A 25,599-nucleotide genomic window follows, 5' to 3' on the forward strand; every position below is an offset into this window, starting at 1 on the left:
CCAGTGATCGGTGATCGGTGATCGGTATCAACCAATACTGCTTTCAGCAATCGGTGATCGGCCCCAAAAATCCTGATCCGAGCACCCTTAATTATGTGTGTTGATACCTGACAGTGTAGAAGACATCCACTGGAAAGGTACGTCCCTCCACTGTCAGAATTCCACACGTGTCCTTGTTAGGATCCCCGGACTCGTTCAGGTTGAAGAAGTCGTGGAATTTCTTCAGATGAAAGTGATACCACAATTAGTAAAGGGAAACTTTTGAGGAGATCTTTGATCATGAAAATGTTTGCAGCAGCGTGATACTTTGGCTGCCCTCAATCTGACATCATAAAAAAATATGCAACATAATAATTTGCATGTGTAGATAAAATATTGTTAGACCAAAAGTACAGTAGATGTCTGATGTGGCATTTCAGCTGACTTGTTTAATGTTGAGCGCAGTCGTGGCCTGATTGTGTCTGTCTTTCATCAGTGTATCGCAGATGTCAGTACAATGTGATCTGACCTGACATCAACTTTCCTCTATCCGTCTTTGTTTCTGTGTTCTCGTTAATCAAGCATATCTGTTCATCTTAATGATGCAGTCACCTTGGCATCCAGAGTGGCAGAGGCCACAATCAGCCTCAGGTCTTGCCGCTTTTTCTGAATCTGTAAAAGAATCAGGAGTACACAAAACAGTGGGAACAGAGAAGTATAGTCAGGTGGGAGAAGGACTTTCAAGGATTATTTTCATGGCTAGTAAAGTACAAATTAATATGAAATAGGAAAGTTGAATTTGTTTCGCTGACATAATCAGCTGAAATTACCTTCTTTAGTAGACCGATGGCTATGTCTGTATACATGGTTCTCTCATGTGCTTCGTCCAGCATCAACACACTGAAGAGAACAGCACAATAAAAAAACAATAGAGTTACAAATAGTGACTATAACACAGTGTTGATAACACAAACAAATTCCCAAATCTAATAACAATGTACCTTTTTCCCAGAAGACATGTTTAACATTGCACAGAAAAGCACAGATACAAATAATACAATGAATGATGGCTGAATTCCATTTAGCTGCTTCAGTTTCAGGGTCTTGCTAATGCTGGTTCAACTGTTACTGTTGTTAGTAACACACGTGCTTTTTCTTGAAATGTCAAAATATCGTTTGTGAAAACAGCTTATACAACACTTTAATTACAGTCACGTACCTGTATTTTTTCAAAAGAGGATCGGCCATCATCTCCCGCACCAACATGCCATCTGTAAGGAACTGAAGTCCACAAGCACAACTAAGTACAGAAAAGAACCAAACGCGGGACAGCTTGTAATGAAGACTTCACACATGGCGAAAAATACCTTGATCCTTGTGGCGTGGGGATCAGAGCAGTCATCAAATCGGATGGTGTAGCCCACCTCATGTCCCACCAGGGCCCCCCGCTCCTCTGCTACACGGTTAGCTACCTATCAGCAGTAGAGAGGGGGAAAATAAAGAATTGCACACCTGTCCTTCAGGGTAAAGGAAATGTATTGTATTGTAAAATGACATGGCAAAGTATGGCAGAGGACATCAAGAGAGGTCTCACAGAGATGGCAGCCACACGCCGAGGCTGTGTCACTCCAATCACCTTCCCCTCCGTCGCCCAGCCAGCCTCCAGCAGGTACTGAAAGGAGTCAGATGAAAGGTAGATCAAAAAAGGAGCATGAGATAGAGACAGTGAGGTTGCAGAACAGCAGACTTTGCATAAATTAGCTGATGTGGTCCAAATCCTGCTGAAAAAAGAGGCTAGTAAGCATCAAGCCAAGGTCACTGTGGTAGTTAAGCCACATAACGGGTAGCAGTCCACTGCGGCAACGTTGTGCCTTCAGCTGTTAGAGTTATGTGACTTTAAGGGTATTTAGCCCGTTTTTAGAAAGACCAGGTAACAAATGCTGGACACCAGTAAACCAATTCTCACTCATTTCACTTTATTATTTTGTTTAAAGGTTTCATGGCATGAAAAGTTCCCTTTAACATTAATATGTTGTGGATTATGAGTTCCCCCAGCCTTCCTATGGTCACCCAGTGGCTAGAAATGGTGATAGGCGCAAACCGAGCCCTGGGTATCCTGCTCTGCCTTTGAGAAAACAAAAGCTCAGATGGAATCTTGGCATTTTGCCCCTTATGAGGTCATAAGGATCAAGGTTACCTACCCTTTCTCTGCTGTGCCTGCCCAGATAATTTGCTCCCCCTCCTCCACAATAGCTACAGACTCAGAAATGGCACTTACTACTCATTGTGGGACTGGCTCTAGTGGCTGTAATTCTGCACCATAGCTGAATTTTGGGGAAAATACCTCAGATACAGTATTAGGGAAACACCAAGATCTATATAATAGCATCTAAAGAGCACCATGTCATGGGAAATTTAAGTAGTGCCAACATGTTGCAGGGATGAAATTATACCAACCTGAGGTATTTGTGTTGTTTTCCCACATCCCGTCTCACCAACTATGATGACAGTCTGGAAGCTCTCCACCAAGTATAAGATGTTGTTTCTGTGCTGAATAGGACACGATTGAGAAAATGTTCAGTGACAGATGCAGTACACACTAAACAACCTTCAACGCATTTTCAACTCATGTTACATTCATGCATGCTCAGAAGCGATGTGAAACCTTGAAAACAGGGAGTTTCTGTCGCTGTTTCTCTATGGACAGGGCTGTGTGCGGGTTGAAGATGATGGGGGAGCCGGTTGTCTCTGTGTTGAGCTCCCGCTCCTCTGAGATTCCCGGAGCCTCGGACCCTGGAGCAAGGCATACGGTGAAGGTGAAGATACGATGTATTATTTAAATATAACGTTAAGCAGGCTGAGGATTTGGTAGGATGACTGCCAGGATTTAGCTCAATGCCCTGACTTAAAACGAAGGACCTATAAGCGATGAAAGCCCTTCACTGGTGTCATTTTGATCGCATCTATTGACGTAGCTGTCGTACTTTCAACCTTATAGCCTGTGGTTTTTATGTTGGCAGGTTCTACTTTGATTCCGCAGAGCTAACGTTACCCGAGCTGAACTCAACCGGCTGCAGACATCACGCAGCTGCTGTGAACGCGGCTAAAGCCAAACCGAGACTGACTGGACTTTACTGGAAGCTGTACGTTAGTAAATATATACTCGAAACAATTACATTAATGCCAAAGTTCATATTTTTTTCCGTTCTTACCCGGCTTCCAAAATTTCATCGTGGAAAGGGGAGCCGCCATCTTGGTTTCTACGTCACATATTTTTTTTTCTTTCCGCGTAGACGACGTCATAATCTGGATCTTAGATTTTGTGAATGATGTCAATGCGTTCTAATAAATCTGCAACTGCAGGTTCAAAATCCAAATACAGTAATTATGCAAAGTAACAGCACACTAATAAATGACCTGAATACTGGTACATATTTATTATACTTTATGTATTTAAAAAATACTTTAGTGGCTGTAATACTTGATGTATTTATGCATGTAATTAAAATTCCTTAAGTGTTGCAGATTCACTCTGTAGCAGAAAAACAAGGTAAAAAAAATTTAATAATTATGGAGAATGATAAAAGAAGATTTAAAAAAGAAGAATTCCAGATGAAAAGAAACAGTGTTATAATCAAAAATGTGTCTAGGTTGTTACTTTTCATCACCAATTGTGGAAAGTAACACAGTAGCATTTGTTGATAATATCGGCTGCTAACGTTTGGCAAGGTAATTTGGAAGTTCAACGTCAGCTGAGCTCCTATATAATAAGTTGAGTTAATTACAGACTATCAGCCCCTAACTAAAATGTCCCCATTGAAACTCAGTAAAACTAAAATCTTTGATGGCATGGTTTCTTCGGCATGGAATCATCCATTCTATTAAGACTTTCAATCTAAAGCCAGGGCTTCAAAATTGTATTTTTTATTAATTTTTGCATTGTTTTTTCATAACAGTGGCAGTATGTAAACAAACTGGCATTTCAAGGGCTAAAATTCAGAAAATGAATGACTATTTGTTAGTTCAAGATGGAAGTTGTTTAAAAGATTTAACTTAGTGAAAGTGTAAAGTGTTCTATTTTTTTTGGGGAGAAATGGGTTTCCATCTATTATGGAAATAGCAAAGATAAAGATACTTAAAATCTCATTTTAGTACAACGCATGTCAGTAAAAGGAAAATCTGCATCTTAGTAACATCAGCATGGAGCCCAAGGTGAAGGCACAAGCAAATATTTCAAACACTGAATTATTCATCTGAAAAAAACTAAAATATCTTCTACATTTCAATAATAAACACATACCATATCTTTGAAAATGGAGGCCAAATGAAGCCCATGTTTAATGATTCCCAAAAGATTTGATCAGAAAATACAATCCTTTCAAACAACAGCTGCATACCTAATATAACAGTATCATTACAATAACTTTGCAAGAACTGTTTTTAAAAGTTTTTCACTATAAAATACTGAGAAATATGTTACATCAAACAAGATATAACATAAGTACAAATAAATCTGCGTAATACAAGGTGGATTTGACAAAAGGGACATTGTACAGAATTAACACACACGTTTAAATTAATTTTAAAACAGGTAAGACTTTGATCTGGAAACTACATGTGAAAAGAAAATACATTAAAATTATTTCTACCCTCCTAACTAATGCCATTAATAAATGACATCAAGATACACAAACAGCAAGTCATGGCAGTGCACAGACCAGTTTATAGCTTAAATCTGTGAACGTTTGCATCTGAAAACGGCATGCACGTTGCCTCCCTCTATGCTCTGAGGAAATTATTTGGATGGACAGATAATTAAATATGGTTATTAGTTCCTGGTTGAAGTAACAGTTGGCAGATACTGTTCAGGATTGAGTATCAGCAGATATGTGTATATTACCAACCAGCATTTGTTTTTGATGTTAAAATTAGCAGGAGTGACATTTCAACTGGGGATTGCTGTGACCTTTCACATTTGTTGGACACCAGACCGTCTAAAAGAAATAACAAATGACAGATTTTATTCAAAAAGAGTGTTTATATTCAGTTAGAAAAAAAACAAAACATGGAAGCTCAGAGTCAACTCTCAATGTTTTGAAAACAGATGACTCCACCATTAAAACCACAGACAAATGGCCTAAATGGGATCCTACAGTGTGGCTTTACTACCATGGCACCTTCATTTTACTAATTTACCTTGTCCAGATTATTATCTTAAAAAGGTCAATGTTGGAGAGAAATTTCAGAGGGTGGGGATTTACCAGTGAAAACGCATTAAAAATCCTTTTCTGGTAGTTGTATACATCCAATATGATGCGTTTTGCCCTTAAATTAAAAAGGTAACGCTTGACATTTATGGACTGCCTGAACCCTCATAACCATACAACCTCACCTTGTTCTTATTAACCACTTCCTGTTACTTAAGTGAGCAGTAAACTTGGATGACTATATTGTCTAAAATCTGCATTCATGTCACTTTTCTAAAACAAAGGAAAGGGCCTGTAGTAAACCAAAGAATACTAAAGAATCCATATTCTGATTTACATCGTTACTTTCCCATCATAAATAGAACTGCAACCATCCTCAGGTGAACTATTTGTTAGTGTTTTGTCAGAGGTGATGATGATGATGATGTAGCGAGGAAGGACATTTAAACATTTGGGACGTGTAATGAAGAGTGCCTTGAAAAGGAACCCCCAAATTAGAGAGATGTACATTGTTTGAACATTTTCATCACGGTGGTATTGCAGGATCTTGTTAATCGAACTAGGATTCCCATGATGCACTGCACACTGAAAAGTCATACTGTATGTAGGAGTGTTGACACCCCTCAAGCCATGGAGTTCCTCAGTCTTAACAATTTACTTCAACAGAAATGTTTGTATTTAGTGTCCTCTGGATTCCTCTCAGTCAAAATGTAGAGCTGTGTAAAAGATTATCCACACCACCTGGGGAAGAAAAATAAACAGATTAGACACCAACGATCAAACCATATATGCTTCACAAACGGCTCCGCCAACCAGTCAAGTTGCAGTACACATCCCTGCACGTGCAGACTCATTTGTGGCGAAGACTTAAAATGTCCCATGGTATTTTTTTAACATTAATATGAGTTCCCCCAGGCTGCCTGGGCTCCCCCAGTGGCAAAAAATGGCGATAGGTATAAACCAAGGAAAGAGACTTCAGATATGGTATTAGGTGACTACTAAGATCTATATAAAAACATCCAAAGAGCACTGTGTCATGGGACCTTAAAAGGAAATTAATTAATTAATTAATTTTTTTTTTTTAAAGGGATGGAAGTGTATTTTCTGGCAAAATATGGATGCTTTACACACGTCTTTGGTCAGGCAGGACAGAATATATATACTATTTACTATCACCACAGTTTCAAGGCGGGCACCCAAGATTAGTGTTACCGTATTATAATCCCTTCTGGCCATGAAAGTGAAAGTGCAGAACATTATGATGTCACAGTAAAGTTGACCTTTGACTTTTGGGATTAAAAAATGTCATCACTTCATAATTTTTTCCTATAAGACATGTGTGTGAAATGTCCTAATTAGTGTATCAATTTTGGGTTATGGCCAATGGACATTCCTTCAGGGCGTTCCTGAGATTTCATTTTCAAGAGAATGGGACGGACGGACAACTCAAAAACAAAATTGTTACTGTTAAAGTCAACAGTGTAAAACACTTGGAACCCTGGATTTGCAATTTAAATTTATTAAGATTATTTTTGGGAGGCTTTTTATCCCTTTTTTCAGAGTGACAGTGGTTCTTTTTCTAAAGAAAGCTGAACTGAATATGCCATACTTTGCAAAACGTATATATACAGTATTAGCATACCCACCAGAAACAGAGCAAAAGATGTCATGAAGCCTTCTTTGGTGAGTTCCCACGTGCCACCATACTCTTCTTCATCAATCTGCTGAAAGCTGCTGAAGTATACATACAGGACGCCAGCATTGATGATGCAGAATCTAAGAAGGAAAACGCATGGAAATTAAATGGATCCACTTTATTTGTATGGGAACAATTTTACTTTTGAGTCTTTTCAAGCCTAGATGTCTCTTTAATCAGATGAAGAGACCTCTAGGGTCAGTAAAAGTTTAAAGGTTGAGACAGGCTGCAGAGAATACTTACATGGCTATTCCCAGGAATCCTTTCAACGGTGCAACACCCCATATCACACCAAGGATTACTGCAATTATTTGCCGAATCCAGTATATCACATCTAAAAACTCGTCCTGTAAGAGAAAATACCAAAACTTGATTTAAATAAAAATGTACTTGATTGAAAAAAATGTAATGCCAAATACGCCTGCACGATTCGGGGGAAAATATGAATATCAAGATTTTTAGCTTAGAACTGATACAACAATTCTCTTCTCACAAAGTTTAATGTTTATTGCACACATGAACCCTGACAAAACTGAACAAATTGGCAGTACCAAACAGATTATGGCCTCACCACAAGCCTGTAAACATAGAGGCTTCACTGAAGAGAAGGGAGAGCATTGCAGCGCTTGGCAGCGCTTTAAAAACCTATTTTATACAGTCTATGTTTAAAAGTCACAGAAGAAAATAATAGCGTTTGTAATGCAGTCGGCTGGTAAAATTAAATGAGAACCAAAGTCATTAAAAAAAAATTAACAATAAATACAAAATAAGAAAAAACATGCAAAAACAATTAAAAATGTGGTTAATCGTGTGGGCGTGGCCTAATGCCAATCAGGGTTTGTCCAGCTCTGGAAAAACAACAACAGACAAACGGTTCACTGTTTTAACCAAAACAGCAAAGACAAAGTCTGTTTCTCCTTCGAAAAGTGTCGCATGTGGTACTGACCTCTGTGGTGTGGGTTAGGACTTTGTTTAGGTTAACTTAAGTTATATTAAGTGCTGCTGAGATGACTGGTGGGAGAAACACTGACAGGAGAACAGACTTGCAAAAGTGACCAATAATAAATGTGTCGATCAGCCAATCAACTGAAAACTATTTTGATAATCAATAATTCGTTATAGTAATATTTCAGAGAAAAAGACAGCAAGCCACTAAAATGTGATAAGTTTCTTTTTTACATTTTACAGATTGTGGCGATCCCTAAGATTTAGAATTTTTCGGAATTACAGTGGAGAGAACAAGTATTTGATACACTGACAATTTTGCAGGTTTTACTATTTACAAAGCATATAGCGGTCTTGAATTTTTTTTTATCTTAGGTACACTTCAACTGTGAGAGACGGAATCTAAAACAAATCCCAAAAATCACATTGTATGATTTTTAAATAATTAATTTGCATTTTATTGCATGCCATAAGTATTTGATCACCTACCAGCCAGTAGGAATTCCAGCTCTCACAGACCTGTTAGTTTTTCTTTAAGAAGCCTTCCTGTCCTCCTCTCATTATCTGTATTAACTGCACAGGTTTCGAACTCGTTACCTGTATAAACAGACTCCAACTTCTCCACAATGGCCAAGACCAGAGACCTGTGTAAGGACATCAGGGATAACATTGTACACCTGCACAAAGCTGGGATGGGCTACAGGACAATAGGCAAGTAGCTTGGTGAGAGGGCAACTATTGGAGAATGGAAGAAGTTCAAGATGACGGTCAACGTCCAGGCCCGTCTGAAGTTTGCCAATGACCATCTGGATGATCCAGAGGAGGAACGGGAGAAGGTTATGTGGTCTGATGAGACAAAAATTTAGTTTTTTTTTTTTTTGGTCTAAACTTCCCTTGCCGTGTTTGGAGGAGGAAGAAGGATGAGTACAACCCCAAGAACAACATCCCAACCGTAAAGCATGGAGGTGGAAACATCATTCTTTGGGGATGTTTTTCTGTAAAGGGGACAGGATGACTGCACCGTATTGAGGGGAGGATGGACAGGGTCGTGCATCGCAACATCTTGGCCAACAAGCTCCGTCCCTCAGTAACAGCATTGAAGATGGGTTGTGACTGGGTCTTCCAGCATGACAACGGCCCAAAACAGCAATTCTAGGTCCTGGAGTGGCTTAGCCAGTCTCGGGACCTGAACCCTATAGAAAATCTTCGGAGGGAGCTGGAAGTCCATATTGTCCAGCGACAGCCCCGAAACCTGAAGGATCTGGACAAGGTCTGTATGGAGGAGTGGGACAAAATCCCTGCTGCAGTGTGTGCAAACCTGGTCAAGAACTACAGGAAACTTATGATCTCTGTAACTGCAAACAAAGATTTCTGTACTAAATATTAAGTTTTGCTTTTCTGATGTGTCAAATGCTTATGTCATGCAATAAAATGCAAATTATTTAAAAATCACACAATGTGATTTTCTGGATTTTTGTTTTAGATTCCATCTCTCACAGTTGAATTGTACCTATGATAAAAATGACAGACCTCTACATGATTTGTAAGTAGAAGGAACCTGGAAACCAGCAATGTATCAAATACTTGTTCTCCCTATTGTATCGGATTTTGAATTTCTATGAATTGTGCTGAGAGGTAAGCAGTCTGAAGCATAGAAGTAGAAGGAAGCTATTTCTATGGTCTGAAGTCTTGCTGTTGATACGTGTGCTTAGAGTTTTCTGAATTTGCGTGCATAGTTCCATTGTCTGTGTGCATACAATGGAGAAAAACTGGAATAGAGCTTTTTTTTTCTTCCGGATGTCACGCCAGATACCCAGTTGTAATACTGCAAATATACAAATATTGCAATACTTTCATCAGTAGGGCATAGGCTCAAGCAACATTTTGCCCCCCCCCCCTTACTGATCAATAGTGACTTGAATGAAAACCTTCGAGATGACATCTTTAACAGTTAGCTAGCTAGCTAATCAAATGGTTAGCTAGAAAACACAGATTCCTGAGTAATTAAATTAATAGGTGACTCTTAGATGCAAACTATTTAAGTGTGAGAGAAAATAATGGAAAAGGGCATTAAATTGACTTGATCCTGTGAATTCAAATGAGTAAGAAGTCATAATGCACAGCATCATTTAAGTTATGTCGTCGACTTCGTAGTTTTATTCTAAGCAAAGCCACATTAATCCGTAGCATGGCAGCTAGCTCCGGATAGCCGTCTTCAAATAACACCGGACACCGATTTATGTTCACAAAGAACTTTGGGGCAACTAACAGCGACAATATCACGGCTACGCTACATTTTAGAAGGACGACTGACTGACCTTCTCCTCCCAAACAGCAGTACTGTTGAAGGCTTTGCTCCATGTGGGCTGCTTTACATCGCCATTCAGCAGTTGACTTTCTTCTTTCCGCTTTAAATTGCTCGTCATTCTTTGCCTTTTCCTTCAACTACAGAAGTCGAAAAGTTAGAATCCAAATCTGATGACACTCCCAATCTGATGACAGACTAGGGGAAGAAAGTGCTGTGAAATATTAGAAGGTATTAAGGGGATGCACGCTCCGCTGATCTGACAGTTTGCAATCTCTAACCGAAAAAGGCAATCTAAGCATGCGCAATACGGTTTGACCCCTGCCACCAACAGCCAATGAGAGAGTGCGACGTTTCTGCACCGCAATTGTCAGAAAGTGCTTCAAACCTGCAGCGACACCCGGTGGTCAAGATCTGTAAACGCTTTCAATTTGCACAGTAATTACGTTCAGTCTTTTCAAAGCCGGTTTTATAAAGTATAATAACTCAGTATGGAACTTAAAATGAAAACAAATAGTTTTCACATAGTAGTAGTATTTTTTTTAAAGTGTGTGTTTTATGCTTTTTTTATGTGTTGTTTTATTGCTTATCTGTTTTAATGTAGTACTTAAAGTACTGATTTACTGTAAAGTGTCTTTACGCACCATGTGAAGCGATATATAAACAAAATGCATTATTATTATTATGATGTTATAGTGTTTTTTTTTACCATAAGCTACATTGAAAAAAAATGCATCACCTTGTTATGGCAAGAAATAGCCTATATTATATATCTTGAAATATATATACAAATTCATAAGGCAAAAAGCATTTCTACAAACATGACATTATATTAAGGCTGCAACTAATGATGATTACTATTATTATTTTCTTGATTAATCTTTTATGGGTTAGGGTTTTTTCAACAGCAAAGCCCAGAGATGTCAGAATCAGAATCAGCTCTACAGCTAAACTAAGTGTGAAGGGTGAGCGCTCAATGCAGCCTGCATACATCAAAATAAACATACAACTAAAAACAAGGACAACAAAGCTGAACAAAATCAATTTAAACACACAGATTTAAATATGTACATCAGTGTACATAAACATGTTACATAATACGTACACACACTTGAATTTAAGTACAACACACATGTAGACAAACAGAAAATCCAAAATGATTTCCAGAAGTCATGTTTTATATATATATATATATATATATATATATATATATATATATATATATATATATATATATATATATATATATATATATATATATATATATATATATATACACACACACAGATAGATAAAATCAAATAATAAAATCGAAGACAAAGAAAAACTAAGTTATTTGAGAAGCTGGGACTATTTTACCATTTATGTCTTTAAAAAAAGACTGAAAATGATTAATTGATGATAAAAAGAGTTTGAAAATCTTTCTCTTTACTTATTTTATTTGAAATACTGCAACATTTTGCCTCTTTAGGCCCTTTAGAGGTTATTCAAATGAAACTATACTTAATGTTGAGGGGTCACCAGCCATAATAGTTGAGGACCTCTTTGTCTTGGAGGCTACAAATAAATTTGATATTTTGACATTCACTTTTCCTTGACTAGTAGTTCTAAAAGCAGGTTTTCGCAGACCTTTATATTGATTTTTTTGAATAGAATAAACTAATCAAGATTGAAGTTGTATTTAAACAAAAGAGCACTGGAAAATGTACTAACCCTTACAAATGCCGGTCCAATGCGTCTGTCAAAACAAATAGTGGATGTTTGCTTGCATTTCTTTGTGCTTCTCTCTGCTGTCCAGCAGAGGGCTCCCTTTATGAAGGCAAGCTTCACTCCAGTTAGTGAACGTCTTATCTAGCTCTCCTCTCCTGGATCAACACTGATTTGAGAAAACCACAACTGATAAACTTGTGTAAATTGAGTGATTTGGCCGATAATGAACCCATGATGGTTCACTGTGGGGCGGCCCCAGTCATGAAACCAGTTCGACAGATTACATAATGATTAATTTTTGAGTGATCAGATTTCATGGAAGAGGAGAAAGCCTACAAAGTTTGTGGTCCTTGGAATGAAAGGCAATAGATGGCAGTGTTCTTTGACTTCAGAATGGATTCTGATGATATTTTAATACATTTCCCATGACATGGGCTGTCTGTATTTTGTTGTCACATAATAATGCTGGAATGCTTAACCCTCTACTTATGAGGTACACAAGTGTATTTTAACTATTATTTGAGTCTTACAAATTACCCATTAAGTGTGTGTGTGTGTTTGTGTGTGAGTGGGGGGTTCCTCATCTTTTGAGTCTAATTGCAAGCCTGCATATTAAACACAGCTTAACGTTAAATCAATAATAGTCTACTATGATGGGTTAGCAATACTCAGTAACTCTGCTGTAATTATTTAGTGGAAAGCTTTATATTTTGTGATGTTAAAATTCCTATGAGAAGCAGAGGAAAGTAACCACATGGGCTCATGTCCTTTTTGGAAAAGCACACAGTTGATTCTAATGTGTAGCCTACTTTCATTTAGGGACTTTTTGTATTAAATATAGTGCTCTTCATTGTTTCATGATAATCCCTTTTTTTAAAGATTATTTATTGGACGTCTTTAATGACAGAACATCTGAAAAAGTGACAGAGGAATAACATGCAAGGTGGGTTATATTTACTGTAGGCAGAGGATTTAGGGATTTCTGGCATAATTTAAGATTAATGTATCCTTTATTAGCCCCACAAGGGGAAATTACAATTTCCACTCTGTTGTTATTACACACAGGCCTGAAGTACACACACAGGACCTATATACACACTAATGGAGAGATGTCAGAGTCACGGGGCTGCCCACGGTAAGGCGATCCGAGCAGTTGGGGGATTGGTGCCTTGCACAAGAGTCCCCAGAAGGTGAACTCCAGCACCCACCATACTTTCATCCGTATGTGAACTTGAACCAGCAACCCTCTGGTTTCCAACCAGACTCCATATGGACTGAGCTACTGCCACCCCAGCTTCACCTAGCTTATGTACATGGACACTGACTAATATTCTGAAGAGGTCAAAACTCCAACAACTCTCCTCATAAAGAAGAATTTTGTTGTGAGAGCTGTAACTCAGGTTTGTTAAGTACTTTTACATTAACTTCAGCAGATTTCACAAAACAGTACTGTTTGAAACTATTGAGTCAAGTAACAGTAATAGCCTACATATTTTCCAATGCTAGGCTATGAGCAAAATAAATATGTATCTGTAAGGATGTATTACCAACTGAGCAAAGCATAAACTGCATTATTACACAATCTTGTGGCCCTATTTATAGAGGGGCCCTGTGTCAAAATCTGGTTATTGCACCTTTATTTCTTGACTTTATTTTGTTGTCAATTTTTTCAAGATACATATGTTTTCATGTAAATATGCTGAAATTGGTTAGTAATCCAGTAATCTTAAATGACTAGGCCTACAGTTTTCTTCTGTGTCTGAACAAAAAAAATGGAGCTGGCATTGATAATTCTAGATTGTAACTTGTGGGCAAACCAGCAAGGCTCATAACTAAATATATAAATCATGTGTTTCGTAGGTTTATAAGCTTTCTTTGTACAATAGCGTAGGGCCTAGTTGTTTCGGCAATGTTGAGGTGTCTTATTTGACATGTTTGTAGGCTGCTATCTCTTTAAGAGAGGTCACCTGGAGAGGGACAGGTGTGAGTTGCTGTAACATCACCTATAACCGGGACAGGGAAAGCTTGTCCCTTTCTCAAACTTGACCACGACCCCCACGTATTGTTGGGTCAAAGTCAGGACGGTGTGTCTGACTCGCTTCTGCTCTCTGCACAGCGGAGCCAGAGCTCTCACGCTACCTCCACCGTCAGTGACGTCTGCGTCACGTGTCCGTCTCTTCCCTCAGTACGTCCGTCGTATTTTCCTCCCCTCACTGCCTGCTTGAACACTGAGAACCACTCGAAATAAACAAGCGCAAAAAAGCCTTCCGTCGTGGGGACCGGTCTGGCTCCAGTGTCACGTTTATCACCAGCCTATGGACGGAGGGGGCTTACACCTATAAGTTGCCATCAGTGAAGCCCAAACCTCCCGTCAGTTTCTGCCTCCACTGAGCCCCTATTATTGTAAACTTTTTAAAGCCTGCGCTGCTACATTGAGCTCCAACAAAGCGAGGTGAGTGTGATTTTATGATACACAGTGTTTCACCTTTCCCAAACTTGTGCGAGCTATTGTGAAGCCTTACCTTTGCGGGCTGCGCTTCTGCTCAGCGGTGCTGGCCAGCTGCATGTCGCCTGCTTAAAATGGCGACAGCCAACGGGGGGAGAGAGAGTAGTTTTTTTGGGCTGGGGGCTTTCCTTTTCCTCCACTCTGAATTGGTTCCTATGTTTAAAACCTACAATGCAGACAAGCCCATTAAGTTGGGGCTCACTCCGCCTAACTTGTGCGGAAGATGAACACGCATCATTTTCGGAAATGTTTGACGCTGCTGCGCTCAGGGACTAACGTTACAGTCCAGCCACTTTGTGTTTGGGCTTTTTCCTAAAATACCGCTATTCACTCACATTTCCTTTAGAAACATTGGATTTATATTAGCAGCAATCTGATGTTGAAGCATCATATTAAAGTCTGACCTGTTACAATTCCACCATTTCTTCTGTCTGTGCTATGAATGAAGAAGTTAGAAATCACTTTGACCTCATATCAGTTATGACTAATATTTTTATTCCCAGAGTTATAGGGAAATTGTACACGTGTTACATGATGGTTTACCGTAAATGTTATGTTATTGTATGTATATTTTTATTAAGATGACAATATTTGTAATCACAGGCTGTAGTCATAAACTATAAGCAAGTTCAAGCTGTATTCCATGTTGCCTTACAGTCAGTGAGTGTGCTTTGGTTTTTTTATCATGTCAGTGTTGTCATGAGTGTGTGACTCCAGGGATTAGAGCAAAGCTTTCCCAGACAGCTAGTTTGTGTCTGATGTCCACGTGAGTCCCAAGCATAGACAAGCAGCTTAATCCACCCTATCTGTTTATCCCCCATGTTGGTACACTTTCCACCGTTAATAGGCCACTTTTCATACAATTGTTGATGATAAAAACAATAGTCAATTTGGCTAGTTTTTTGTATGACTAATAATTCAGTAGGCTCTACAAGAGTTTATTATCTCCCCCATTGCTGTATTTCATTGTGTTGCTGGGGTGATGCTTGAGCTTAATGGCAGTACATCTCATTGAACAGTCTCAGTCACACCCCCCCCCCCCCCCCCCCCCCCCCCCCCCCCCCCCCCCCCCCCCCCCCCCCCCCCCCCCCCCCCCCCCCCCCCCCCCCAACACACACGCGCACACACACACCTTCTCCCTTTCTTTCCCTCAGTTTTTAGGTTTGCAGCTGACTCAGGTTGTGCAGCCTTCTATGAAATGATTAGCCTAATCAGTACAACACTTAATGAAGTTATATTTTGGCCTTCCAATTTTATTCATTACACATCTTTGAAAATCTGTTTTTTTACTTTCTGTTTTCCCTTTATAAACATCTAATGACGACTTAATGAAACTGAGCAATTCTTTGTGTGTGTCAGTCTTGCAATAATGACTTTTAATCCGGAAGTTTAATCTTCTGTCTGTGTTGACCCATGTACATTGATGATTTACTTCCAGATCTCTATGAAGCATGACCACAAAAAGTCCACTGCTACTCGAGAGCCTTTTCGTAATCTTGGGGGGGAGCAGGGAGATCCACTCACACATCCAGAACGAGCGTGTTTGGGTCAGCAGCAGTAGCAGCAGCCTCTTGCTCTGCTTGGCTGGTTAACAGCTTGTGATGTCAGCCATTTTAGGTTGGACAGCACAGAGCATGGTGCACCGCCATTTTTCTCTCCCTCCCCTCTCAGCAACCCAGTTTTAACGCATGCACTGGCAGTGGCCACAGCAATGCAGCCGTTTGCAACCCACGCAGCCATCCGCTCCCTGACCTGAGAGCAGCCCGGTTGGGATTCAGGGGCAGATGGAATGACACTGTAGGAACACGGTCATTGAGGTTTCCTTATTGTTGCCAGTATTGTATGAAGACTGAAATGGTGGTGGGAAGAAGTTCAGACGCACAAAACATGTGAACGCTTAGTGAGTGGTGAGTGAGCCGTGTATGTCACATGCATGAAAGAGTGAAACCCCAGACTTGATTGACAGCATGAGCTAGGTTGGAACCATGCCTGTTTATAGTGGGAGTAAATTCAGTAGGATCTCTGTTTTGTTACACAGAATAAAAAAACTACGGATTTGTGTTTTGGAACAGAGACATGGAGATGGTGAAGGTTTTTGATGCAGACTTGATGATTAACTTGAATAGTCTTAGATAGAGATGCTTCCCTAGTCCTCTCTGGAAGATTTAGCATTTGTCCGATTTTCAGCCCTGTTTATGTATCCATGCATGCGTTGCTTACAGTGAATACAGAAGCCCTGTAGGCCGAGCACAAGAGCCACAGTGAAGCAAGGGCAGTAGCCCAGGAAGATATCTGGACAGGGACTCAGAAGAAGAAGCTATAGACTCTGTTATATATTCACACACATACACAAACAAACAGGACCAATATACATGTGTGATGTATGGAGAGATGGCCGAGCGAGGAGGCAGCCTCACAGGATGGAACCCCAAGTAGTGGGATTTTCTGGGATTGCATGCCTTGCTCAAGAGCTCCTCCGGAGTGCCTAGGAGGCGAACCGGCACCTCTCCAGTTAACAGTTCATACTCCGTACTTGGCCCATGCGGGGACTTGAACCACGACCCCCAAGCCAAGTCCCCACGGACTGAGCTAGTGCCACCCAGTAACAGGAAGAGACGGCATCAGCCCCGGCCAATAGCATGCCTTAGCGACGACGACCGCACCTAGCAGGGAGACATCAACACCGCATGAGAGAGGCACTGAAATAGGAGCAGGGCAGGGACTCTCCAAATACCACTCACAGGGGTGTGTGGAACAAACAAGCCCCGCTTGAGCCAGGGACTAGATGGCGTGTGTGTGTGTGTGTGTGTGTGTGTGTGTGTGTGTGTGTGTGTGTGTGTGTGTGTGTGTGTGTGTGTGTGTGTGTGTGTGTGTGTGTGTGTGTGTGTGTGTGTGTGTGTGTGTTTTAGAAAAATGAGCTGGAGAGAAAGGTGGGGGGGGGGGGGGGGCTAGGAGGTGGTTGCCATGGGGACAGTAACACACCAGTGGTGCTGCCGACCTGTCTCCCTGGGCCAAACTTGCTCAGAGAGGCAGCAGGAGAAGGAACAGAGGGAGGGAAGCAGAGGGTGTAGAGCCAGTTGGAGAGGGAGGGGAAGTGAGGGCGAAGAGACGGGAAGAACGAGGGAAAAAAGACGAGTCTGGAAGCAAGAAATGGAGAAAACAAGAAAAAAAAAGCTACTATGTTGTAGACCTACACCCAGAGAGCATATGTTACACATGTAGATATCAACATTACACCTGTATTCTCAGCAAGGTGAGAAGTAGTTTAGTTAGCATGCAGCTACGCTATGCGGCCAAGCTGTCGGATTTCTAGTGAATGAGAGCGCTATTATTGGCCTGTACTCAGAGGATATAGCCCCGGCCTAGACAAGAGTCAGGCCAGAGAATGAAAGGAAATCATGCCGTGGTTTATGTTATGAACAAGGAGGACAAAACATTGTCCTTTTTGTGTCCCTGGGAGATCTCTGACTCTCACCCACAGGAAAAATGGCAGCCTCGCTACCTCAGTAAACAAGTCTCACACACAGGCATGCAGGCAGCAACCCCCGCACGCCACATACACACACAAACGCATGTACTCATGCTCCCCCGCCCACCCCACCTTCCTTCTCTCCACTCTCAATCTCACAGGAAACCAACACGTGCAAATGCTGACAAATATAACAGACACAAACCCGCCATCACTGCATGGTCAGTCAACGTATGTGCAGCATTCAAAACACGAGTTACTGGACGATGTGCTCATACCAGTGAGTCAAGAACTGGTCTGAGCATGGCATTGCTGAGACATGAGCTGCCCATTTTGACTCACCGATAGCTCAGCTTGCATTGTGCATTGTTTCAGTCCTCACCTGTGTGGGGCCTGTGGGTCTCGCTGGTTACTTGCCTTGCTGATGCCCAGCAATGTCTTCACACAGATTTTTCTCCCATGCAGACAGTTTGTGATGGAAATGTTGTCGCCATTGTCACACTGTCTTTCAATCTTACTGAATGTCAATAGGTGCACATTCTTTTATTCTTGCAACAGTATTTGTTTTAGTTTGATTAACCCTTAAATGCATGTGTGTGCACAGACACTGAAGCTGAACTTCAGGTTATGTCCACTGGCTGAAGAGCTCGGGTTGGAACATTCCAGGCTGTGCAGCGCAGCGAGGAAGGAGGCAGGGAGGAGGGAAGGACTGTGTGATTGTAGTTTGGAACAAGAAGGGGGCGTTGACGACTGGGGGACAGGGTAGGTTGGTGTTGGCTAGTTAGAGGGGGGTATCGGGGAGGAAAATTCCTCACTGAAACACCTCAGTGCTTCCTCCACGACAGTTAACACCCCTCCTTCCCTTACTCCAAACGGGCTGCCCATCCCCCACCGTCCTCGTCCGGTTCGCTCTCCCTCTCCTCTAGATTGCCCACACCCAGCAGAACCACATGATGGATGGCTGAGACTGCCCACCCATAAGCCTTTGTGTTGGTCATGTGACCAGCATGCCTTGGCAGAGCGGTGCCCCCTGATGCAGAACTGAATGGCAGGGGAATAGGAGGGGTGCAGCCTAAGCTGAGGGCAGTTACTCTCTCTGGGGGGTGCATGGGGAAACAAGGGGCATCACGTTCCCTCCACAGTAGCAAACTTAATTTGCCTGTTAACCCCTCACACTCAGATCTCAGTCTCTCAGTGGTGACAAAACAGGCAAAGATAACATATTTGATGGGAGTCCCATTAAGTTTTCAACACAGGCTTGATCAAATATCTCATTATTGGTTGATTGGAAAATTAAGATAGGAAGACTGCATGTAAACTGCACATAAAGTTACTACAAGTTTTACATTGACCAGAACTAAGGTTGTAAGCTTTTTGATGCCAGCAAGTGAACTCTGTATACTTTCACTCAGTGTGTGAAAGGGCATCAGTCATACCCCGGTCCTGTACCCTTCACTGGGCTTTGTGTTAATGTACCATGACCTTTATGTTGCAAAACAAGGCTGTGTCTGTGTTTATGGGTCCAAGAAAAAGAAAGCTTAGTTATATTTGATTGGAGGTTTGTTCATTGTACGATGATACTGTCTTGGAGTATGCTGCTCACTTCATGATGATGGTGCTGCTGCAGCAGCAGCATTGTGCACAAGAGGTAATGCATGCTCTGAAACTAGTCCCAGACAAGTTTAACATTTACATGATGGTACTGCTCTGTTTGTGCATCAGAAGGCCAAGATTACTTTGGATTGGGGCTGCCTACCAGGAAAGCTGCATTTGGTTTGGATTTGTTAGTGAAGTATCTTTGCATAGGGAGGGGCTGGAGAGGTTTTAGGGTTTTCCTGTTGAACTTTTTGAGCCGTTGAACTTTTGTGAGCTTTCGGTGCTTTGTGCGTGAGGTGTCATGTCGGTGCAAAGTGATTGGGAGAGTCATTGCCCTAGAGCTGTCCTCCAATACTGCCACTACCTCTCTGTCAGAGGGAGGGGACAACTCTTCCACTGGAAGCTTCACCATTTTGTATGGATACAAAGGATCTAGGTTCATGTAAAAACAAATTAAAAAATTTAAGATTAACATTCATATGCAGGTCTGTGTGTCTCCAACTGTACTGTCTGTGCTAGTGTTGGGCGAGAACGCCATCTTTCGGAACGTCAGAACCACCCACTTGCACAAATGTCAAGTAGACTCTATCTTAAGCAACACATTCACAAGTGAGTTTTTTTCTGTGCCAGTCTTTATAAATGTGTTCATTTAAGCTACAGAGGCTCTGGATTAAAAATAAAATACAGAAGGCTCTCTCTGTGGGGGTGTGTCTGAAAGAGCGGAAGTGAGACAGAGTGGGGGTGGGGAAAGAAGGGGGTAGGACAGGAGCTCTCCCAAAAAGACTTTAGTGTAGAAGCAGACTGAGCTTGTTTGAATGCACCCATAAAAAAGAGAGAGCCTTGAGTTTCATGGGACAGAGAAATTACGGTGAAGACGGTGAATCTTTTCAGCTAAATCTTTTTACAAGGTCTCATTATTACCTGTGCTGTTGATATTTTACCTGGAAACATCCAGCCGTGCATGATTTTCTTCCATCTGAAAGAAGATATGCCATGCTATTTCTCCTCCCTCCCCCATCTTTTCCCTCATATATACTTGAAATGTGATGTTTTATTCCACAACCCACACTATGCCTTGAACTAAAATGTGCTACCTCTCTCATTTCCAGGTTTTCCATTCTAAAATTGCGGTGGGAACTACAAGGGGACCTATGGACAAGTCCCGCTGTCCTCCTTCCCCCATGCCTGGTCTATAACGACCCATATTCTCACTCACACACCACTTTCAGCCATTCGACCAACCCTCCACACCCTGTCGTCACATAATGGCCAGCAAGAGGAAGTCTACCACTCCTTGTATGATTCCCAGCAAGATCATACGTCCAGTAGATGAGGCTGAACAGGACTCTCTGGTTCTTCTCCGTCAATCCAGGATTTCTGGAGGGGGCAGACACAGCCCGTTTGACCCAGGAGAGTCTTCCAAACCAGAGCTGGGGGACACTGTCAAAGATGGTGCTGGCACATACACCTGTAAGCCTTGTAACTTTGAAACACATGACCTTAACTTGTTCTTGGATCATGTGTACTCTGGGCACCCAGACTTTCGTGCGGACCCCAGCTTCTTTTGCGTAAGCTGTGGGTTTTCAGCACCCAAGTTTGAAGGGCTGGCCCTGCATAATGCCAGGGTTCACCCCAGCACATTAAACACAACTCTGCAGCTGAGGAAGAGGGACAGGAGAGTAGTAGTGGAGCAGAATATGGTGACTGGGGCAGAGACCGGGAAGGACAGTGAGATCTCCATCACTAAAACCCCAATTATGAGGATGCTGAAGGGCAAATCGGAGTCTAAGCGGATAGTGGTGTCTCACGCAGTCTCCGACGATCCTTCTTTAGACCCACAGTCTATCTCTGCGTCCAGAGAGACTGAAAGAAAAGAGCCTACTGCAGTGACAGTCACACATGTTCCCACAATTGTCCACAATGGAACAACCAAGGTCACTCTGTCTTCAGGAATCCAGATAGTCAACGGCTCCGGAGCATTACCGATGCTCAAGACTCCCATCACACAGGTAGGTGGGGGTTTATTCTGGCTTATTCTGGTTTTGGGAAAGTCTGATTTCCTTCAGGATGAATGAAGTATCTATCTATCTATCTATCTATCTATCTATCTATCTATCTATCTATCTATCTGACTTAGTTAATTAAGATTATTTTACTTTGATTCCTTTTTAAATCGGTTCCCTCTAGGTGGTTTCAGTAGTTCAAAGCAGAAGCCTTCATCAATCTGCACCAATCACAGCCTCCTCAAATATGTCTGCTGCTTCGTATTCATCCTCAAAAAATCTCCCCAAGGTAATTTGTTTTGAATTTATTTTATTTATTTTTTGGAACGTTGCCAAATGTTCAAATAACATAATAATCTCATACTGTCATTTCTGCATTTTACCCCCCAGGTGATGATTCCTTTGAGCAGCATCCCTACTTACAGTGCCTCCATGGACTCCTCTTCCTTCCTAAAGACCTCCTTCAGTAAATTCCCGTACCCCACAAAGGCGGAGCTCTGCTACCTGACTGTGGTCACAAAGTTCCCTGAAGAGCAGATCAAGATCTGGTTCACAGCCCAGAGACTAAAACAAGGCATCAGCTGGTCTCCTGAGGAGATCGAGGAGGCCAGGAGAAAGATGTTCAACACCATCATACAGACGGCGCCTTCCAGCTCGCACAACCAGAGCCAGAGTAACCACAGCCCAGCCCAACACACAATCACAGTCCTGCCTGCTTCACTGGGGGCAACTGGGATCCCTCACATCCTGCAGGGCTCTCTTGTCAGCCAAGGAGGGGTAATCGTCACTCAGCCCGTAATGGCAAATGGTATCCAGGTTAGCAGTGCACCCGTGGCCCTGGCTGTCACACCTAAGCCCCAGGCAGCAGCCCGCCCCATGATGCAGGGCCGACCTGCTGCCGCCCTAGTGGCAGACAAAGGCATCAGCATGGTGGTGGGGACGGTGGGCAGCAGCAGCAGCACTGGGAGCAACGTCATTAGCAGCAGTAATAGTTGTAGGAGTGGAGGAGGAGGCACTAGCACTATTATTACTAGCAGTCAAGCTAGCGTCATCAACCTTAGCCTAGGAGGCAACAATCTCAGTGATGCTAAGGTTAGCAGTGTTAACGGTAAACACAATAGTACTAATGCAGACTGCAATAACAAGAGCAATAGTAATATCACCAGCCATGTCAATGCTAAGAACTTAAATATCAGCAAAGCCAACAACACCAGCAGTGTGAAGAGTGACAACAAAGTAACCACAGGAAGCAAAAACACCCCAGACAACAAATCTAATAACAAAACAGGCAGCGATGCACATAAGAGCAAAGAGACCAACGGAAGCAGCAACAAAAACACAACTAGCACAAGTGCAGATGATGTTGACACCGCCACCAGTGACTCTCCCACCATCAAAATGGAGGATGCGTCTTCCCCTGCCTCAAAGTCTTCTTCCCCCTCTCCTGCAGCACCTTTAAGCAGCACACTTGGTTCTCAGACACCTGTTAATGCGTTCCTAGACCCCAGCTTTTACAAGGGCAAGAAGTCTCAGGGGCAGCTCAACACTCTGAAGGACAGTTTCCAGGTCAGCCAGTTTCCCGACCAAGAGGAGGTGGACCGCCTCATTGCTCTGACTGGGCTCACAGTACGAGAAGTCCGCAAGTGGTTCAGTGACCGGCGCTACCACTTTCGGAACCTCAAAGGGACACGCTCCAGCACAGGCGGACAGAATAAGTCTGGCACTGCAGCGGGAGCAGGGAGCGCTTCGAGTACGCCAGGGAGCGGCAACGCTGGCAGTGCCAACCCTGTTGATCTTACTGAGAGCAGCTGCAACTCTGGTGCAAAAACGCCCCAGCACAGCTCTGCACCCCTGAGCCCAACTGCATCACAGACTCCCACCTCTCCCACCACACCTTCCCGCCGACTCCCCAGACCTCCTTCTCCCGACTTCACAGCTATTCGCTACAAGGAGAGAGAGCCTCATCAGGTGAGACGCTGTCCTTAGTGTGTAATAGGCTGTGGGCATAGAATGCTGAGAAGGCTGACATCAGGTTGACATGTATTTCTGTGTGGTCACTCAGTTCTGGGGTGGGGGTCGGGGGTATTATTGCATTTTAAGCTGCACAAAATTAGATTTTACTCAGCGATGGTTGAGGCTGAAGAAATGAGGTTTCCAGACCTCTATAGCCCCCTCTGGATTTCTGTTTAAGGCTATCAGCTCAAGGCTACATTAGCCGCAACTATGATGTTGTTAGTTCTGCTGTATTGATCTTAAAAAGTTTGTTTATTTGTATTAAAAAGGCCTGAAAATAGCGAAACATGCCAATCTTCAAATGTTGTGGTGAAGGAAAAGCAGCACATCATCCAATTGGAGAAGCTGGAACCTAAGAATTGTCGTCATTTTTAAATGATAAATGACTAAAATAAATAATCAAACATGCAGCATGGTGCTGATTCATTTTCTTGTTGATCAACCAATCAACAAATTAAGTAATCTATTTAGTTTAACTCATTTTTTTCTGGTTTTTCACCTTGTCCATTCCTGTATGTTTAGGTAAAGGCTCTAGAGGCCAGTTTTGGCCAGGACCCTGACCCAGCCGGGGAGGAAGTGGACAGACTGCGAGCTGAGACCAAGATGACCAGAAGGGAGATCCATGGCTGGTTCGCTGAGAGGAGGAAGAGAGTGGCAGCAGAGAAAAAGAAAGAGGAGGCGGAGCGGGCGATGAAAGAGGAGATGGAAGTTGATGGGGAGGAGAGACAGAAGGAGGACAGTTCAGGAGAACTGAAAGTCAACCCCATTAAAATCAATCTGAAGATGCTGAAGGTGACAGAGGCCAACGGCAAAGCAGAGGGTGAAGGGTTAGATAGCCCGCTTCAATCCCTCCGCACACCTGCATCCTCCCCAGGCCCTACTCCATCCTCCACCCCCAAACCACCCCAACCCTCCACCCCGACACCCAAACCATCCCCCTCCCCCAAACCCTCAGCCATTCGAGGTAAAAAGACAGCAGAGCAGCTGCGATTGCTCAAACAAGTCTACGCCCGTACCCAGTGGCCCAGTGCTTCTCAGTATGATAAACTGATCTCATCCACCGGACTGCCCAGACCTGAGGTAGTGCGCTGGTTTGGGGACTGCCGTTACGTGCAGAAGAACGGCCAGCTGAAGTGGCTGGAAGCTTACCAGAGCATGGCTCTGGAAGAGGAACTCAATGAGGCGAACACAAAGATTCTCCAGGCCCACCGCGACGTACACGGCAGCCTGGAGGAGTCACAGGTAGTAACACTAAATATTAAAATGTTTTATTTTTAGAGCAGTTCAGTGGGTCTGAACAACTGAAACCTGTGAAGCAGACCATGTAACATTGCCGCTATGACAAAAGATATGACAGGAAATTTGAGTCTCAACACATTTTCCCTTAAGCTAACTGCTCCGTAGGAAAAGAAAGTTCTCATATCCAAGGAAAGCAGTCGCTCCAGAAAACTCTTGAAAGTGTTCTTTATTAAGGCTTCGAGAGATGCACATTCCTAGCTGCTTCAAAACCAGTTCACTTATTTTATGAGTTACACACACAAGATATTTTGGGGCTTACATGCAAATGACTGTGATAGAAAGACGTTGAAATTAACTGCATATTGTATCGTTGGCAGCAGAATGCTCGGTAAATCTTTATTTGATGGATTTCCATGAGGGATTGATTTACTTAAATTTAAAAACGTATAATTCTATTAATATATAGTTATATGAGATAGTAATCAATCACCTTATTGAAGGAGTGTGACATTTTTTATTCATATTTACTTTTATAAATAATATTTTTTTCTTTATTTTTGAAATGGCTTGTATACTATCACTTGGTAAAAAGTATACTGCATTTATATACTGTGAATTATTTTTAAATTGAAAATTGATTTTCCTTTGAATCGTGAGCCTAAAATTTGAATCTGAAAAATTCTGAATTGTGCACCCCAATTTTTTTTGATTTTAAAGCAAATATTTGCAATACAGGTTTTTCCCCATTCTCTAACTTTTTTATTATGTTTTTTATGTTTTTTTAGCGTCTTCCATCATCCAGTAATTGTCCCTTGTGTTCAGTGGCTGCGGTTCAGGAAAAGTTGCATGGATTCTGTACGTACAGTGGGTACGGAAAGTATTCAGACCCCTTTAAATTTTTCACTCTTTGTTTCATTGCAGCCATTTTCCA

General features: G+C 42.1%; 3 protein-coding genes across 5 annotated transcripts in view; 1 reads left to right on the forward strand and 2 right to left on the reverse strand.

Moving 5' to 3' along the window:
* zgc:158828 (probable ATP-dependent RNA helicase DHX35) overlaps nucleotides 1-3,285 on the reverse strand; it is a 9,154-nt gene extending 5,869 nt beyond the window's left edge. Inside the window, exons 1-9 of the mRNA XM_034876388.1 lie at nucleotides 3,192-3,285; nucleotides 2,645-2,772; nucleotides 2,437-2,529; nucleotides 1,574-1,651; nucleotides 1,347-1,451; nucleotides 1,199-1,260; nucleotides 810-879; nucleotides 592-651; nucleotides 108-220 (exon numbers count right to left, since the gene is read on the reverse strand). Coding sequence (XP_034732279.1) covers nucleotides 108-220; nucleotides 592-651; nucleotides 810-879; nucleotides 1,199-1,260; nucleotides 1,347-1,451; nucleotides 1,574-1,651; nucleotides 2,437-2,529; nucleotides 2,645-2,772; nucleotides 3,192-3,282 — 800 coding nt within the window. The 5' untranslated portion in view covers nucleotides 3,283-3,285. The remainder of the gene's footprint in view (nucleotides 1-107; nucleotides 221-591; nucleotides 652-809; nucleotides 880-1,198; nucleotides 1,261-1,346; nucleotides 1,452-1,573; nucleotides 1,652-2,436; nucleotides 2,530-2,644; nucleotides 2,773-3,191) is intronic.
* Nucleotides 3,286-4,283: 998 nt separating this feature from the next.
* On the reverse strand, nucleotides 4,284-10,462 carry rab5if (RAB5 interacting factor). Its single transcript, XM_034876484.1, has 4 exons — nucleotides 10,146-10,462; nucleotides 7,126-7,229; nucleotides 6,833-6,962; nucleotides 4,284-5,927 (listed from the first exon to the last, which is right to left on the reverse strand). The coding sequence occupies exons 1-4, from the start codon at nucleotides 10,251-10,253 to the stop codon at nucleotides 5,886-5,888; spliced, it is 384 nt and encodes a 127-aa protein (XP_034732375.1). The 5' UTR covers nucleotides 10,254-10,462; the 3' UTR covers nucleotides 4,284-5,885.
* A 3,442-nt stretch (nucleotides 10,463-13,904) lies between these two features.
* zhx3 (zinc fingers and homeoboxes 3) overlaps nucleotides 13,905-25,599 on the forward strand; it is a 14,218-nt gene continuing 2,523 nt past the window's right edge. Inside the window, exons 1-6 of one of the 3 annotated variants that reach the window (XM_034876345.1) lie at nucleotides 13,905-14,294; nucleotides 19,646-19,654; nucleotides 20,523-21,422; nucleotides 21,601-21,705; nucleotides 21,807-23,384; nucleotides 23,952-24,671. In XM_034876345.1, coding sequence (XP_034732236.1) covers nucleotides 20,679-21,422; nucleotides 21,601-21,705; nucleotides 21,807-23,384; nucleotides 23,952-24,671 — 3,147 coding nt within the window. In that variant the 5' untranslated portion in view covers nucleotides 13,905-14,294; nucleotides 19,646-19,654; nucleotides 20,523-20,678. Of the gene's footprint in view, nucleotides 14,295-19,645; nucleotides 19,655-19,898; nucleotides 20,023-20,522; nucleotides 21,423-21,600; nucleotides 21,706-21,806; nucleotides 23,385-23,951; nucleotides 24,672-25,599 lie in introns of all 3 variants that reach the window. The other 2 variants (XM_034876344.1, XM_034876343.1) reach the window with 2 other exon arrangements.

Source organism: Etheostoma cragini, chromosome 7 (assembly GCF_013103735.1).
Source record: "Etheostoma cragini isolate CJK2018 chromosome 7, CSU_Ecrag_1.0, whole genome shotgun sequence".
NCBI lineage: Eukaryota > Metazoa > Chordata > Actinopteri > Perciformes > Percidae > Etheostoma > Etheostoma cragini.